The following is a 16986-nucleotide window of genomic DNA, read 5'->3' as shown; positions in this document are numbered from 1 at the left end:
TTAATAATTAATTGTGAAATATTATACTGATTGTAAAATTTTTATTTTGAAACATCCAATATATCCAATATATATTTATTTATTTATTAGGAAGAGCAACAACACACACAACTAGAAAAATTATAAAAGAACATAAAAACTTTATTATGGTCCATTATGTCAGGTATAGCAGTTACATTTATTTTATGAAAAGCTGATAGATTATTTATGATATTACACCACTATAAAGGAGTTATGTACTTAGCGATGCAAATTCTACGCGCTTCTGTTCTTTTCCTATGAGAAAGTCTTGACTTGAAACGAAGGTCTCTCTTGTACGAGTGTATATTAATTTAATTACGATATGAATCTATTAAATCGGTTCAATTGTAATTGATGGAGAGTTTTCAAAGGAAATATATTATACATATTGAGTTGGACGGACTATACACTCGTAGACTCAAATATATATATATATTTATATATATATATATATATTTATATTTATATATATAACAGGCTCTAAAAGATATATTTAATAAGTAGTTGATTGGCCCGCATCCTAAATTAAGTCATAAAATGCTATATATATTTACAGTAACGAATGTCTCCAAAAAAAAAAAAAAAAAAAAAAAAAAAAAAAGAAAAGAAGAAGAGATAAAGTAAATTATTATATTACAAGAAGATATCGTTTGTACGAGCTCATCTAAAATGCCAATTAGCAAGAAAACAGCATGATCCCAACTAAGTTGTAATCACGTGAAAAATAATATCTAAGTTCAACTGTATCTTTGCACAAACGAATGCGAATATTCTAAAGGCCCAGAGAAACTTGACTTTCCCTTTTTTTTTTTTTTTTTTTTTTTCTTTCTTTTTTTCTTTTTGCTCATAGAAATAAAGACTAGAATAATAATCTTTACGTCCAAGGAGCTTAGGCAGTAATTCGCTAAATTAATAATCTTTTTTTGAACACACATTTATATTTCATGAGCTAATTGAACATAAAAAAAACTATTAGATCCTTTTTTGTTTTGTTTTTTTTTCTTTTCTTTCTAACGATCGTCCAACATATAACTGAGAGCGGAATAAGAATGATTCGTACGTTGATTCGTAAATTATTTCAAAATGCGACGGGACACAATAAACGCGTTTGAAAAGAAAAAGAAATAAATACTACGAAGAGAACACGAATGAATTATAATCTCCTAAAGGAGAAAGATGCAGCGAGCGTGAATTAATTTACATGTAAGCGGTCCAGATTTAGAACCGGAGAGAAGAATCCTTCAGAAAGAAAGTCGTCCAAAGGCAAAGATGATTTGTTATGAGAATGATAAAGGAGGAGAGGAGGATATTGCCATATAGCAAATAAAGCTCGAACGAATGAAGGAGGAGGGGTATAGGTAGGTAAAGAGGGGGGGAGGGGAGGGAGGGAGGGCCGAAGTCTATATCACAGAAATGGAATTTTCCATTTCGTCCGCAGTCTTCTTGTCTTCGCGATCATCGTCGATGTGTTCGTTGGGGACTAGAGAGACGTCCTTCGGAAGGACCAAGGAGTCTTGACCGATCGGCGCAGCGGCCTCGACTAGATTCTGAACGGACACCGCCGCGGTCGGTTCATCTTGACAGAAGCTTCTACGTAGGGACTGTTGCGTTCGAGCTGTCCCCCTTCTGATACTACTTCGCAAAAGATTTGCCACATCGGCTGCCGTGAGATTCATGCTAGCAGAGGATAAAGAATTGCTATTGCTGACGTTACATCCTCTACTACGAGTTCCTCTCTCCAAAGTAGAATGAGTACGTTCCACGGTGATTCTTCTATTACCATCTAACGAATCGATCCTAGTCATCCTATCGATGGTATTTGGCCTGTGTCTTTCACCAATACCAACTACAGTCGCTGATCTTCCATTGCGACCACTTCTAACGTTTGTTACTACCACGTCTGGTCTAGACTCGTTGTTCATGTGTATCGAAACGTCTCGACCATGATTATTCTGATTCATTTCGACCAGGACGGTAGCATAATCCGGAGGTGGTGGTTGCAATGCTGGCCTTTGCCTAGGTGCACTAGTTTCTCCAAGAACATTAGCGATACGTCTGACGCTTCGTCGAAAACTTTGACGTAACATCTTTGCTATTCTCGCACCAGTTGCCGTCGTGTAACTAGGTGGTGGAGTATATTTTGGTGGTGGATCTTCGAAAGGTACATCGGTCGTAGTCGGTAAAATACCATTTCCATGAATACTGGTACTGGTATCATTACCAATTTGCGTATGAGTATCCGCGGGGTCGTCGGTTTCAAGAGCCGGACGATAAAGTAGCTGAATTCTCTGTGAACGAAATTATAACGAACGAATTTAATGTTAAATCGTAATTGTCCATTGAAAGAGTATTTTTATATTATTTATTCTTATCTCATCTCTACGAAAACTTACGCCATTGCACTGATCGCAGTGACTTACGCTAACTTCCACTTGTTCGTTCTAATGTTAGCAATAACAAAGAAATCATTTGTTCGCTTTAGAAGATATATATATATATATACATATATATATATATATAGTTAGATAGATAGATAGATAGATAGATCAAATATAAAGAGAGTTTAATAATATTATACTTACGTCGAATATATCAGGCGGACCATTATTGAGATATCGACAAGTTTGGATTATTGCCACAGCTGGGATCGTTAATATTGGAATCAATTGAATTGCCGCACCCAATTGCCTCGCCCACACAGCCCAATAATCTCTGCTCGTTCGACGATACGAATAGAGCTCTCGGAATCCGTTGTTTTTGAACACGGTAATACTGAGTACCTGTTAGATAATAGACAGATAATTAGTTTTACGAAACCACTCGATTGTTCGGTCTATTTTAAATGGCATTTAATTATAAGCGCGACCGTGTTAAACGATTAACAGTATTTTACTGCCACTTATAAATATTAAATATGCAAGCTCACTAACGAACCATTAAAGTCACAGGTAGAATGACGTTCCATGTGAAAGATAGAAGTGGACCAGCCCAATGTCTGAGACATCGTCCCGTAGGTGGAAATAATTCTGCAACTACGGCTTCGCCACTGTGCGGTCGTCCTCTTACCGCGAACACAGCACCGACTTGTACCAAGTACAGAACCATTATCCACCATGCCCCACCGACCGTATAGTCCAGATAATACACAACGTAAATGCCCAACTATAATGGAAGAAAAAAAAGAGAGAAACACAAAAATAACAGTGTCAGTACGATTATGCAATGGAAATTTTATCCTCGTAATCGATCGATTCGACCGAACTACATTTTTTTTCCTATTCCCTTTATACATAGATAAATATATTTATATATATATATTTTTTTTTTTCCATTTTTTTTTTTTTCTTCTTTTTCGCTAGATAACTGATAGGATTACAACGATTCATACAACTAAGGACGGCATCGAATCACTCGTTCTTATATCCTTCACTTGAATCTCAAAAAACATAACGTCATTCTTCGTATATCCCGAATATCTAGCCAAAGTTGTGTGAGGAATGAACATATACAAGCCGGACTCTTTATTAGGCTTTTCCTTCGTATCGTTTTTCTCACGTTTAACACTTTTCACAATCTTTCTGAGATCATTCGCAGGATTTTCTTGATCCTTCAATATTACAGTAGCTCGGAGAATACAAGGCCAATCTAACAGAGGATCCCACTTTCCGTTTTCGACTTTAAGGCATCCTATCACGTGACGATCTTTCCATTGACCTATACCGTTAAGAAACAATTCCATTCTAAGAGTATACCCATAATCTTTGTTCAAGAAAATTGGACTATAAATCGGACAATCGTCTTCCTTCGCTTCGTTTATCTTCTCTTTGTATCTATCAATTCGCCATAAAAGACGACCGTTAGTCGAGAAAGGTCCAAGTTCTCGTAAGCAACACTTGCATTCCCTATCACTATCTTCCAAAGTATTTACCTTTGAATTACTATCTTTGATAAGTTCCTCAATGTACTTCAAATTTTCTTTCGCCTGAAATCTCAAAGCTTTAATATCCTTTTGTTGTTCAATAGTCGTATGAAAAAGTTCACGTGTATCCTTGCCGGTCGAGTCAACTTTTTCACGAAGTTCTTCATACTTTTTCATCAGATCCTTCGAGTCCTTACACCTCATCTCAAGCTCTAATTTCAAATCATGAATCCTCTTTAATTGTTCCTGCCAGATCCCACTCACAAGTATACTCTCTTTAGCAATGAACGTCTTCAAATCGCTCAGATCCTTAGCCCAATCATCGAAGAGTTTCTCATGCTTCTTTTGTTCGTCATCCAAACCAGCCTGCAATAATTGCAATTGTTCCGATATCTTTTGAAAACTCATACAAGTACGTTGTTCCATTTTGTCACAACTCAATTCAAGAACGTTTAATCTCTGATCCAACGTGACATTGTTACGACGAGTCTCCTCCATCGATTCTATCGTATTTAAACGCATCATATCCAGGGCTTCGTGTTTACGATGCAAAATAGTAAAATTTTTCGACATTGTCTCCGTCAAACGTTTACGTTCCTTTTCTGCTTCATTGATAGCGCCACGTAACAATGTCAATATCGATAAAACCTTTTCCTTCCAAAGAGAATCACGCGGATCTACTTTGATCTCGCTACTTCTTTTCGATATTCTCTTAGAGCATGATCTTTCGTGTATCTGCATGTTTCTTCTCGGCACGTACACTCCACATTTATGAGGGCATTCCTCTAACACGGCACCACAATGTTTAACGTGTTCAGGCAAATATCTTTCTTCCAAAAATTCATTACAAAAATAACATGGCACGCTTCGACGTACCACAGCATGCGCATTGTTATTCATCTTTAATTTTAATACTAATGTCGCCGTAATACCGTTCGCGCTCGTGACACACCATCGAAGTGGAACACGCAAGCAAGCAACTGATAAAAACTATCTGAGCAAACGAAAGATCGTCTGATACGGCCTGATAAAGATGCCTCGTAAAGAGTTAATGATATCACCAACGATGGATGATTTAAACATTACGATTCGTACTTGATATCGCTTAAGCACATTAATAGTTCATTCCTCGAAATAGCTTCGGTTAAGTCATATGATTATTTGTAATTTGTGTCTCATCGTGATGAGTAAAAATTAAAAAATTTCGGCTTATCTTTGGAAACTATCTTTAAATTCAACGCACCTGTGTGTATCTATTTTTTTTTTTTTTTTTTTTTTTTTTTTTTTTTTTTCCCCCCCTATAAAGTTATATTGTATATACCTCTGTTGCCATTGGTAAACCCAATATGTAAGCACAGGCGCAGCTAAAAAACGTGATAGTAGTCTCCCATAATTTCATCATCTTCGTGTTGATAGCCATTATACCGGTTATCACACAGTGCCATATCGCAAGCTATAACGTTAAGAATAAAAATGATAATAGAAAGACTCGTCTGCAATGAACAATAACATTGTATCACGTGTAATCTTTAATCACCTGTTGAGCTATTCCAAATAAAATGAGAATAAAGTAAAACAATATAGCCCAGAATGGTGAGACTTGCTCAGTCCCTAGCAACGCTAGAGTGGCAGGTACTAATTCAGTGGATAATCTCAATACTTGATATCCGGATTCGGTTGAAATATCAGCACCTGGTCGAGTAACTCGTTGACCAACCAAAAAAGATGCATGAGACATAAATCTTTCCGGTGTGCTAGTGTACCACGATGGCGCTGGTTGATTAACGAGTCGCATAAACGTATATCCTGATATTCTCTCTAAATACAAAAATATGAAAATATTAGATGCTGATATGTTGCATATACTTTCATAGAATTTATTAAAAGATTCCGTATATTTACCGAACGAACTAGTTGTGTAAATATATCCATGATGTCGGAGAATTTGTACACAGGTATTCGCTAAAAAGGCAGCGAGAAGTAAAACAACAAAAGTCAACACCACGACAAGACTGGTGTCTCTTTGTAAAAGATGTTTATGCTTGTTATGCGCTGCTATCTAAAATAAGGATATTTCAAGATAAGAAAAAAAAAAAAAAATCATCAAAATCTTTATTTCTATGATCAATGTGATTTTGATTTACCTGCATAGCAGCTGCCCCAAGTAAACCCCACGTAAGGAAAACCTCAGTGGAGGCAGCCACCCATGATTTACCGTTAATGAAAAATTCATTCCAAACAGTGGCAGGAAACAGCTGATGAATGGAACCAGGTGGTGTCAGCCCAAGTAATTTAGTACAGAGTATTAACGTACCAAACACAGGTACTAATGTAAAAACATATACCACCTTTCCATAAGATCTCAAACCTAAAAAAATATTAATCAGGAGTTGGAAAAAAAAAATTTATGAATGATTTCTTAGACGTACCTTTACTTAACGATACAAATACGATCATCCAAACGACTGCCAAATTAAATGCCACTTGAAATTTCAACGTAACAATGCCAGGATCAGGTTCGTTCAAATGATGCCTTTGTAAAACAGCACCACTGAAGTAATCCGGAACCGTCTCGTATAATTTATAGGTAGTACTACTATTGTGCGTAGGTCTACTGTCTTCTCGATACAAGAGAAACGGTTCTGCCCATCGATACCTATCTTGCTTCGTGATAAACGAATCCCTAGAGAGTAATGATGATCTCGTTATTAAAAATAATCGATGAACTTTGATCTCACGTTACCGTCGATGAGCTATCATCAAGAATTTTCTTTTCTTTTCTTCGTCTTATTATTAACTAAAGAAACTGTCGATTCACCTGAAGTATACGAACATCCAAGATACACCCACTATACTGTAAATTCCAATGAACGCTTGTGCTGTTAGCAAAGCTATTCCAACTCCTTGAAATAGAGGTGAGATTTTCCACATATCGACGGACCCAGTCGCTAATCTTTGACCGAGACATACTTGAAGCGTTAATAATGGTATTCCAAGTACTAGGGATAATATCAGAAACTGTACTATAAAGTTGGCTAGAAGCAAAAGGAAATTTACGATTACACATACATACATACATATATACATACATACATATATATGTGTGTGTATATATATATATATATATACACATTTATTTTTATCGATGACGACAATGGGATTTATTGAAGAAAGGAAGACACTGAAATGATCATTATCATCAACGAAAATCGATAACCATTTTCAAAGAGAGATACCCTTAAAGGAATGAAATGTAGCCTCTCTGCGGGAGGTACTTTGCTGATGTATGGTCAATTATAAAGAGAGAAAAAGAGAGAAAGGGAGAGAGAAAGCGGAAGACCTTTAATTATCCGTTAAGGTACTTCTCTCTTATTCGACGTGGAATTTATTTATGATAACCTCTATTAATTACCAACCCCAATAATTTAAAAATAATCCCAACAAGCCCCTATATATTTCATAATGGATCACTCACCTCCGAATTGTATACTAAGAATAGCGAATCTACTGATGTTGAATAGGCCAAGTGTACAACCAAGACAAGCCAAGGCTGGACTAAGAGCGTGTGGCCACCTGCCCAAAGGATTCTCATCTTCGTCGTCATCTTCACCCCTGTCAGCATCTCTGTCAACGCCCCTCTGTCTTTCGCATGTCCTAAAATATATTACGAAAGAAACGTTTAACGTTTTTTTATTTCTCTTTATTTTCTTTTCTTTCTTTTTTTTTTTTTTTTTTTTTTTTTTTAATTACAATGTTTCAATAATCGTGATAAAATTTATTATCGAGAGGATGAATCGATTTCTAATAGAACTGGGTCGAAAGTAACATTACTGCGAATGTTACTTAGAGGCAAAGTTTATGGCTGATCTTTATCATGGTATTAGTACTTTATTTGCTTTTCTGTGTCATACCGCATTCGAGAAAATCGATGAATGAAAAAGCATGAGAAAAGTAATGTATATATGTATTTTTTTTCTACATATATATATAAAAATCTTATGGTTAATAATCTTTATCGTTTTGTCTTCAAAGAGACACACCTTGGATGATCATGCTGTATAATAACAATATGTAAGATTGAGGATCACAACATCTGTACCGTTATGGAGGGAATAGAAAGGTAAAATAGAAGAGCGAGAGAGAGAGAGAGAGAAAGAGAGAGTAACATAACTTCTCTTACTCTCTCGGTTCCACCTTAAAGCACAAACCGACCTTGTTTTGCATGAGAAACACGGAAATTCAGTCTTCGTGGTCTGCGTATTACACGAGCTTCGTCGTGATCGCAACGTGACGTATCCGACGATGATCATTGAATTATTCATTGTGCGAATGATAATATTTGACGAATGTTAAAGATAACAACGACTTTAAAAAAAAGGAAAAGCAAAAAAAAAAAAGAAAAAACAAAAAGAAAGCAATAAAACAGAAAGAGAACAGAATAAAAAGGAAACGACAAAATATACCGCGACGAAAAATATATCTGACAGAAGAATAAACATGTCGAAGGTATAAAAACATTTTTAATGAACTAAAGGCGAATAGATCAATGATCTAAACTTTTTATACGCTGATCACGTGACTCTTCGTTAATTTTTATCACGCATTCTCGTAAAATCCTATAACTACGAAATACGTGATAAAACTTTATATGCACTGTGGTAATAGTTATTTTGTATGATAAACATTAATGTATCTCGTCTTTCTCCCTTTTTTCATTTTTCGTATTCTTCGTTGTTTTCTTTCTCATGACGATGAAAATGTCGAAACGCCGTGACACTGAAAAGAGTTTTCTTCAAATGTCACGTAGAAGTCATCAGATACGTAGTTATTACTTTCGCTTGCGTGATGCAATTAATTTATTTCTATGTATCGTTGATTCATGCTAGTTTTGATTAGGCTGATATATACTCGCAAAGAAAAATGTACTTTATCGATCGTGTGACTTTTTTAATTAATTCTGAAACAATACCTTTTAAGAGATCTTCATTTTCGAGTTCTCAAAATATCATAGGACAACCTAGAGAGTAACGAGTTTATCGATTAATCGATAAACTAGCCACCTCTAATGACCATCGGGCAGCCCTCCACACCTAATCTCACTTTACGATTAGAAACACGCGAGTGTAACGTGGGTTTCTCTCTATCGTCAATCATTAAATCTTGATTACAAAAATAAAAAAAAAAAAGGAGAGAAAAGGGAGAATGTTTCTTAATCATAAAATATATTTGTTTTCGGTAAACTACGATATTTTTCCTGAGGTCAAAGTAAATTTGAAATATTTGAATACATAGATAATATCTAGCACGTTTTGATTTTACATTTAGTTAACCTGGAATCGTGCGATATTCTGTTTGCAATGTATTCCATGACACAGTAAAACGGAAATACTAATAACACATTGCCGCTTTTACAATTGTACACCGATGAAATATCGTTTTTTATGCATTATCATTTACTATCTATCGTGATTTATCTACTTCAAGGTTCGAACCAATGTTGAATGAAGAAAAAAACGATAACAAAAAAGAAAAAAGAAAAAAAAAGAAAAAAGAAAAAAAAGGAAACAAAAAGAAAAATCCACGAGAATAATATCGATTCGAAAAATTTCAATTTGTATTTGTGAGTTCCTCGAAAAACTCTTCCCGAATGATAATAATTTAAAAATAACGATTATTCAATATTAATTACACAAGAATATAACTTAAAACATTTGACATTTTCTCAGATTTCATAGAATGATGTAAAGAAGCAAATAACGTTATGTCCCGTGACGTTAACTCAACAACGTGTTCCCTCGATCGATGATGATGTATTCATTACGAAGAGATTTCATCCGGAAAAGAAGTCGCGGACTTATGCATTCGAACAATAAAAACCCTCTTCTTCTCTCTGCCTATATTATTTCGAGCAGCTACCTAACTTACGTATTGATATAATTTCTCTTCGTTCCGTTAATAAAACGATTCACCATTGTTCCCATCTCCATGTCAATATTTATCGGTAAAGAAATCATTGAAAAATTATTCTTCCACGCTTGAAAAATATTGATAAACGTTTTCTTTTTATGGTTTTAACAATTTTTTCCTTTTCTTTTTGCTTTATTTTTTATTTATTTTTGTATTTCTTTTTTGTTTTTTACAAACATCACCTTGAAATAAATTCATTGTATAGTCAACTCATAAACGTAGTTTTGCAGATGTAACAAATATGAATTATAATTTACGATCTTGTACGTTCGAACGGTGAGAAAAAGAAAGGAAAAAGAAAAAAAAATTCGTCGGTAAGATCGAACGCTCATTCATTCAAGAATCGATCCTACCGAAGGCTAATTTATAAACAAAGTTTAGGCGATATAATAACTGTGTATATATATATATATATATATATCTTTGAACGCCTCTCTAAATTCTAAAGAAGTCAATCGAATGAAACCATCGTCTTACGTTCACGTTCTCCACGATTACCAGATCCGGCAACCTTGATCCGCATTCGTGAATATCCTATAAGGATTTCTTTCTTTCCAACAACTTCCAAGACAGTTGATATTCTCGAATAATACTATTAATCCATTAACTTAATACTTGAGTATTAAAACTAATAAAGCTATTAAAGATTTTATAGATCTTTGATATTCAATGTATTCTCGATTTATATCGAAGAAAATTCTACAGATTTTCATTTAAAACGTTATAAGAATTCACGATTAAAACAGAAATATAAAGTTAAATTTAATCGTATAAATAAATTATTCAGGAATCATTTTTTATATAATCTTTGGCATTTATAAATCAAAAGGAAACGATTAATTCCTCTTCATCAATTTCTTCCTCAAAAGATAAAAGAAGATGTATCTGTATGTTAAATAGAAACGATACTAAAACTGATCATATATAAATATAATCAATTACGTGATGTTCGCGTTAGGTTAAGATCGAAACAAAGATCTATGTCTGTCTTATACTACTCGTTACTTCTCTCATAATTCTTTTTATCTTTTCTTTTATCTCATAATTCTACTTACGTATATTTACTTTTTTGCATATCAAAGAGCTTTTACATTCTTTCGTATACGTCATCGCAAAGAAAATTACAAGTCCAAGTACGAAATTAAATGAGATATTGTTCATGTTTCTAACGTGTTGTAATTTTGTTTTCTTATTTCTTTCTCTCTCTCTCTCTCTCTATCTGTCTCTCTCTTTCTCTTAATAATCATCTCATCTTAATAATTTCTTTAAACAACGTTTGATGTTTACGTTGAGTACAATCAAACTACTATTAGTACTACTATTATGTATACTTTATAATATTTTTTAATGATCACGTTTATCACGTTGGATTAAAGTTCCTTTGAGAAATTTTAATATATATATATATATATATACAAACGTTATTAGGATCATTAGGATCATGAAGAAAAAAATATCGTTTATTTTTCCCTGTTAATAAATTATACCTGATTCGATGTCTACGTTGACTGCAATAAAAGTACTGCTGACAGATCACAGGATCGTGGTTCATTCTTAACACATGTCACGATGTCTTTAATGTCAATGACCCTTGTCTACCGCAATCTCTATCAATCCTTTTCTTATTATCTTCTCTCATAGATATCTTCTCTCGAAACTGTTTTTTCTTTATTCTTTTTTTCTTTTTCTTTTCTTCTTTTAAGTTTTCATCGTAGATGAACAATCGGATGGGATGGGATGGGATGGGATATGGTAGTTCAAAACGTTCGAGATAAACCGTTCCTTTTTCCTCCTCGTTCCACGAGGTCGATTTTAACGAGACACGAGACACAAGATGACAACAATCGAATTTCGAAATCGCTTGTTTCCTCCGAGTTATACTTTCGAAAGAGAGTCACTTTTGCAGCTTCGTTTGTCTCCCAGTCTTCTATTGTCTTTTCGAATACGAAGCAACCAACACATGTTGGTTCATTGTTGCACCCACACCCATCGCCATTCCTTTAGTATCTTTATTTTGCGCACGCACTTTTTTCCTTTTCTTTTTTCTCTCCTTTTTTTCTTTCTTTTCCTTCTCTCTCCCTTCCTCCCTCTCTTCCTCTCTCTCTCTCTCTCTCTCTCTCTCTCTCACTATGTAATTTTTCTCTTGGCAAATACCAACTCACAGTTCTACTCTCTTGTGATGTTCGATACAAACTGAAGGACTCTTATTCTTCCGACGTAAATGTAAACAAGAAAATCGTAAGAGTGACACGAATAATCAGAATAATCACGCTCATGTGATGTTTTTTTTGACGCACATACACACGTATACGTTACTCACACAGACGTTAATTGCAGGCTTAACAAATGATGAATAAAATAACGGAAAAAAAAGACGATCGATCATAATTCACGTTATTGCTGAAAAACAAAAGGAAAAAAAAAAAAAAAAAAAAAAAAAAAAAAAAAAAAAAAAAAAAGAAGAAAAAGAAAAAGAGAAAAAAGTAGATAAATCGTTTGTTTTTTTTCTTTTCGATTAAAAAGGAAATGAAAAAGATAAAAATCCGATTGAATTATCTTTTACGAAATGAGTTTTCCTTATCTGTGAAGAGTTTCTTCAAATCGCGTGAAACGCGTTGAGTTTCTTCCTTTAGTCGAATAGAACGTTGGAAGTAGAAAGCACGTGGCTGGTCGATGTCGCGATCGATTTTGCGGTCGACTCGAGGCGACGAGCAAGACGACGATCGGTGTGGCAAGAGAACGAGTCGAACCAGATAGCCACCAATGAAGAAACTTCACTATTAGAAATATATATCCTAGTATATATTCGTGTATCCGTCTGTCTCAGTGTCTATGTATGTATGTAAGTATATATATATATATATATATATATATATATATATGCATGTATGTATGTTGCTTTAAGGCTCGATCCTTGGAAATATTCCTTCCTCGCTTATTAGACCCGTCACGAGAAGCTACACCTCGCACTTAATTCTTCTGCAATGCAGGACTCTAAAATTACCCCTTTTCCTCTAGAGGATCGTTATCACTGCTCCGATTCCTTTCACAATTTCAAATAAGAAAACTCTCTTCTTCGTGACTTGCAATACATTTTATTCTTCTATTCGCATCGAAGAAAAATGATTGTATTCATCGGTAAGATATATTTATAGTTAAGTGAGCATACGCATCCCTTTCTATATAAAGTAAAGAGGAATCTTTACTGTGTCAAGATCAGCAAGAAGAGAACGAAGATATATGTAAATATATATATTCCTCCTTTACGCAATGTTTTCTTTATCAATCGTGTATACGCATTCGTACATACGTATATAATTAAACAATTAATTCTTGCGTAAATTCGACGAAAATCTTCGTCTAAAATGTCATCCACAATTCACAATCTTTACGTTTTCTTCGCTTCATTTGTATAACTTGTTCTCTTTGTTACTCGAGTATTAGCCGATTTCGAAATCGATCTTCTTATTTTTTCTTCTCTCTTTCTTTCTTTTTTTTTTTTTTTTTTTTTTGGAAAGTATCTACGTGAAATATTATATATCTATCCGTACAGAACAACGGAGAAAACCTTCGAATTAGTTTGATGAAAGTCTTGGCAACATTAAAGTGAAGGGGTCTCGTACGATTTAATGTCAAACTCTGTGAGAAGTTCTTTTTTCTAAACGTGACAATCTTCTTTTCCTTTATTTCTGTTTTTTTTCTCCTTTTTTATTTTTTTATTTTTTATTTTTTTTTTATTTTTGTTAAAGAATCTTTTACAAGAAAACAACCGTACGCGATTTTTAACTTTGTCAAAAACAACTCCGACTACGATGAGTTGTGTTCGAGCGAACCTTGAAGACTCCCGATCGTTGATGCCAGCCACGGCTTGGTATACCGCGTATTTCTCTCTCTCTCTCTCTCTCTCTCTCTCTCTCTCTCTCTCTCTCTCTCTCTCTCTCTCTCTCTCTCTCTCTCTTTCTCTCCCTCTCCCTGTCCTTGTTTCTCTTTGTCTCTTTTCCCTCTCTTCCTCTTTTTCTATCTACTTCTACAATCTACATCATATAGCGTACCATCGTGTATGAACGTTGTGCATAACTGTACACCGCTACATCACGCGATTCAAGTACATTTCGATTCGAACACGTGCGTTATCACGTGTGTCCATGCGTGATAATTCTATAAAAAAATGAAAGAAAAAAAAGATAATTTTAATAAACTGGACGATCGTCCAATTCGAGATTTGTAGAAATTCATTCTTTGATCTATTTCTTTCTTTTTCTTTTTTTCTTTTTTAAATTATAAAATCGACTAAGTTTCATTAATGACGACCAAGCAAAACTAATTATCTTCTTTATCTTATATATATATATGTGTGTTAATAAATTCAACGAATGTATAATATAAGAAAAAAAAATTAGGAGAAAGGATAATTACTTTGGCTTAAATTAAAGATAATAAAGGCATTAAGAAAATTAATAATAATTCTATACGAAGAATTTCTCTCGAAAGGGTTTTCCTTCTTAAATCTGATAAAATAATTTTTTTTTTGTTTTTTTTTTTTTTTTGACAAATGAATTGACTCATTCTTATTTTGCAATACTTTGAATAGTTATTTCACCATTCTAGAAAATAGGAAGAATACAAGGTAATTCATCACAAGGATAGCTCATGATACTGAAAAAGTCTATGCGAAGGTTACATTTAATTGATCGTTTCTCACATTGACCATGTGTTACTATATCGATCACGAATGTATATATATATATATGTATATATTATCGTGGCAGTAATTATAAAAATGGTACAAGATCAGGACAGGTTTTAAAAATAATTGGATTCATCACTTATTTGGAATTATATCGATCTACGTAATGATATCCATGGAATTACTACAAATATATATAGGTATATACTTATATTGAATGAATCATATAAAACTGAAAATGTGAATATCATGGTTATATCTCCGGATAAAAATATACATTTCAGCGTAAAGATAAATCAAGGTAAATTTAAAACGTTTTAAATAATCTCAGCTGTGATTACTGTAAAAGAAAATTATTTATATATATATATATATATATATATATATATATATATACATAATTTGGGGATATTATCATAACAATCAGCTGATATAGACATCGAACTAAAAAAAATCCTTAAATAATATCATAGTAGAATCTTTCCTTGGAGTTCAGTCTAGTGTAATGCAGCGAAAAAAAAAAATATATATATATATAGAGAGAGAGAGAGAGAGAAAAAAAATCGAAGGCAAGCAAGAAGCAGAAAAAAAAAGAAAAGGAAAAAAAAGAGAGCCACGTAATGTTTTATTCAAAGTCATGACTAAGAACGGAAATTTAAGGGTTGTGAATTCGTGTCGGCGGTCACGTTTGCATTAGCTTACTAAGAAACACGTATACTCGTACACACACATACACGCATGCACGTAGATATTTTGTTAGTTAAATATCATAGAAAATTTTTAATTCCTTTAATCTCGATTAGTCGAGAAACATTTAAAAAATTTTCTTTCCTTCTTTTTCCTTGAGTATGTGCAAACGACACGTATCATCGTCTGACTTTTTCGAGAGTATCCGTTTAACTCGCGGGAAGGACATTTATGTTTTGCAACTATGAAAAATAATGCTAGTAGCTTAATACCTAACATTCGATTAAAAAAAAAGAAACGCGAGAGAGAGAGAGAGAGAGAGAGAGAGAGAGAAATAAAAATCTATGCAGAATCTTCGTGATTAATCTTCCATGTGATTACGAAAATGATGTAATCAAATAAAGTTGCAAATAAATATTTCATCTCAAAATTTCTTATTCGATTTTTTTTATCCAATTCGCAGATTAATTGTCTTCGAAGCAAAGTATAAAAAAAAAAAAAAAAAAAAAAAAGAAAGTAAGAAAGAAAAAAAAAGATCTTAAAAACATTTTCAAACAAATCCATAAAATTACATGTCGATCTTTCGATGATAAAACATCTTAAAAATTAGTATCGATTCTGTATAATACTAAATAAAATAATATAGATATAATTATAAATTACTTAGTCGAGAGAAAATAAATAAAGCTGAGATTATGTACATATATTTATATATATATATATAGAGAGAGAGAGAGAGAGAGAGACGAGATTCGATCTGTTACGATGTTCTCTCTACGACGACTTGGTTGCTACTAATGCGATATAAAAAACAAATTAAATTAATCTGAAATAAGGAGAAGGGAGAAATAAAAGAGAACGGGGTCATGTTCCCCTCCGCTATGATTCCCGTAAGATGTTGTTTATCTCTTAATATTCTTCACTATTTCACGTTAGTATATATATCTCTCCTTAAGTCATCGATAATCATGAACACCGAGTAAATTGCGATTTCTCTCTCTTTCTCTCTCTCTATCTTGAAATACACCAGTTGAAGTAGAGAACAAATATTTGATAATTTGATATCGTGAATCTTTATTAAGAACATTTTCAAAAATACCGTTCGATCGAACTATAAATTCTCAAAGAGAAAGAGAGAGAGAATTTCTCTTTTTGAAACTATCCAAAGAGATTTAAATAAATATTATTCGAAAAAATTTAATTAAAATAAATCTTTTAGAATCTCTCTCTCTTTCTTTTTTTTTCAAAGCGATGATTTTATTATTTTCAAAGCGATGATTTTATTATTTCCTCATTTAAACGAAATGATCGGTGCAGCAGTACTGCAGCTAATGTATCAGGATAGCAGATAGAAGCTGGAGGCGAACGAGGTTTGCCGCCTGATGCAACCAATGCACCGGTGCAAGTGCATCGCGAACTTTATTTATAGACTCTCTACGCGCGACTCGCTCGATTCCCTTTGTGTCCAAAAACGTACGGGTGAAAAAAAATAAAAGAGAAGAGTTAGTGCTAACTAACTGTATCGATCGCCAAGCTAATTGTATTTTTTACTAGATCAGAGATAGATATGAACGAGAAAAATGAAAATGTATATTTTTAAATAGATTTTTGATCGAAGAAATTTCATTCGAAAATATTTTCCGACCGATGCAATACGTTCTGCAATTCTTATTTTTTTTTTTTTTCTTTTTTTTATTTTTAGTAT

The 16986-nt window shown here is 33.4% G+C and overlaps 1 protein-coding gene across 5 annotated transcripts in view; it reads right to left on the bottom strand.

The window, feature by feature from the left end:
• Nucleotides 1-24: 24 nt before the first annotated feature.
• The window catches only part of LOC124955216 (sodium-dependent transporter bedraggled), a 43195-nt gene continuing 26233 nt past the window's right edge, over nucleotides 25-16986 (bottom strand). For 3 of the 5 annotated variants that reach the window (XM_047509338.1, XM_047509339.1, XM_047509340.1), the window contains 11 exons: nucleotides 7416-7594; nucleotides 6759-6975; nucleotides 6370-6623; nucleotides 6085-6308; nucleotides 5843-5999; nucleotides 5478-5758; nucleotides 5262-5393; nucleotides 2956-3183; nucleotides 2604-2801; nucleotides 2415-2462; nucleotides 25-2309 (listed from right to left, as the gene is read on the bottom strand). In XM_047509338.1, coding sequence (XP_047365294.1) covers nucleotides 1422-2309; nucleotides 2415-2462; nucleotides 2604-2801; nucleotides 2956-3183; nucleotides 5262-5393; nucleotides 5478-5758; nucleotides 5843-5999; nucleotides 6085-6308; nucleotides 6370-6623; nucleotides 6759-6975; nucleotides 7416-7594 — 2806 coding nt within the window. In that variant the 3' untranslated portion in view covers nucleotides 25-1421. The remainder of the gene's footprint in view (nucleotides 2310-2414; nucleotides 2463-2603; nucleotides 2802-2955; nucleotides 3184-5261; nucleotides 5394-5477; nucleotides 5759-5842; nucleotides 6000-6084; nucleotides 6309-6369; nucleotides 6624-6758; nucleotides 6976-7415; nucleotides 7595-16986) is intronic. The other 2 variants (XM_047509341.1, XM_047509342.1) reach the window with 2 other exon arrangements.

The sequence above is a fragment of the Vespa velutina genome, chromosome 17 (assembly GCF_912470025.1).
Source record: "Vespa velutina chromosome 17, iVesVel2.1, whole genome shotgun sequence".
Taxonomy (NCBI): Eukaryota; Metazoa; Arthropoda; class Insecta; order Hymenoptera; family Vespidae; genus Vespa; species Vespa velutina.
The sequence above is the reverse complement of the archived record's forward strand: the minus strand, read 5'-3'. Positions and strand labels throughout refer to the sequence as shown.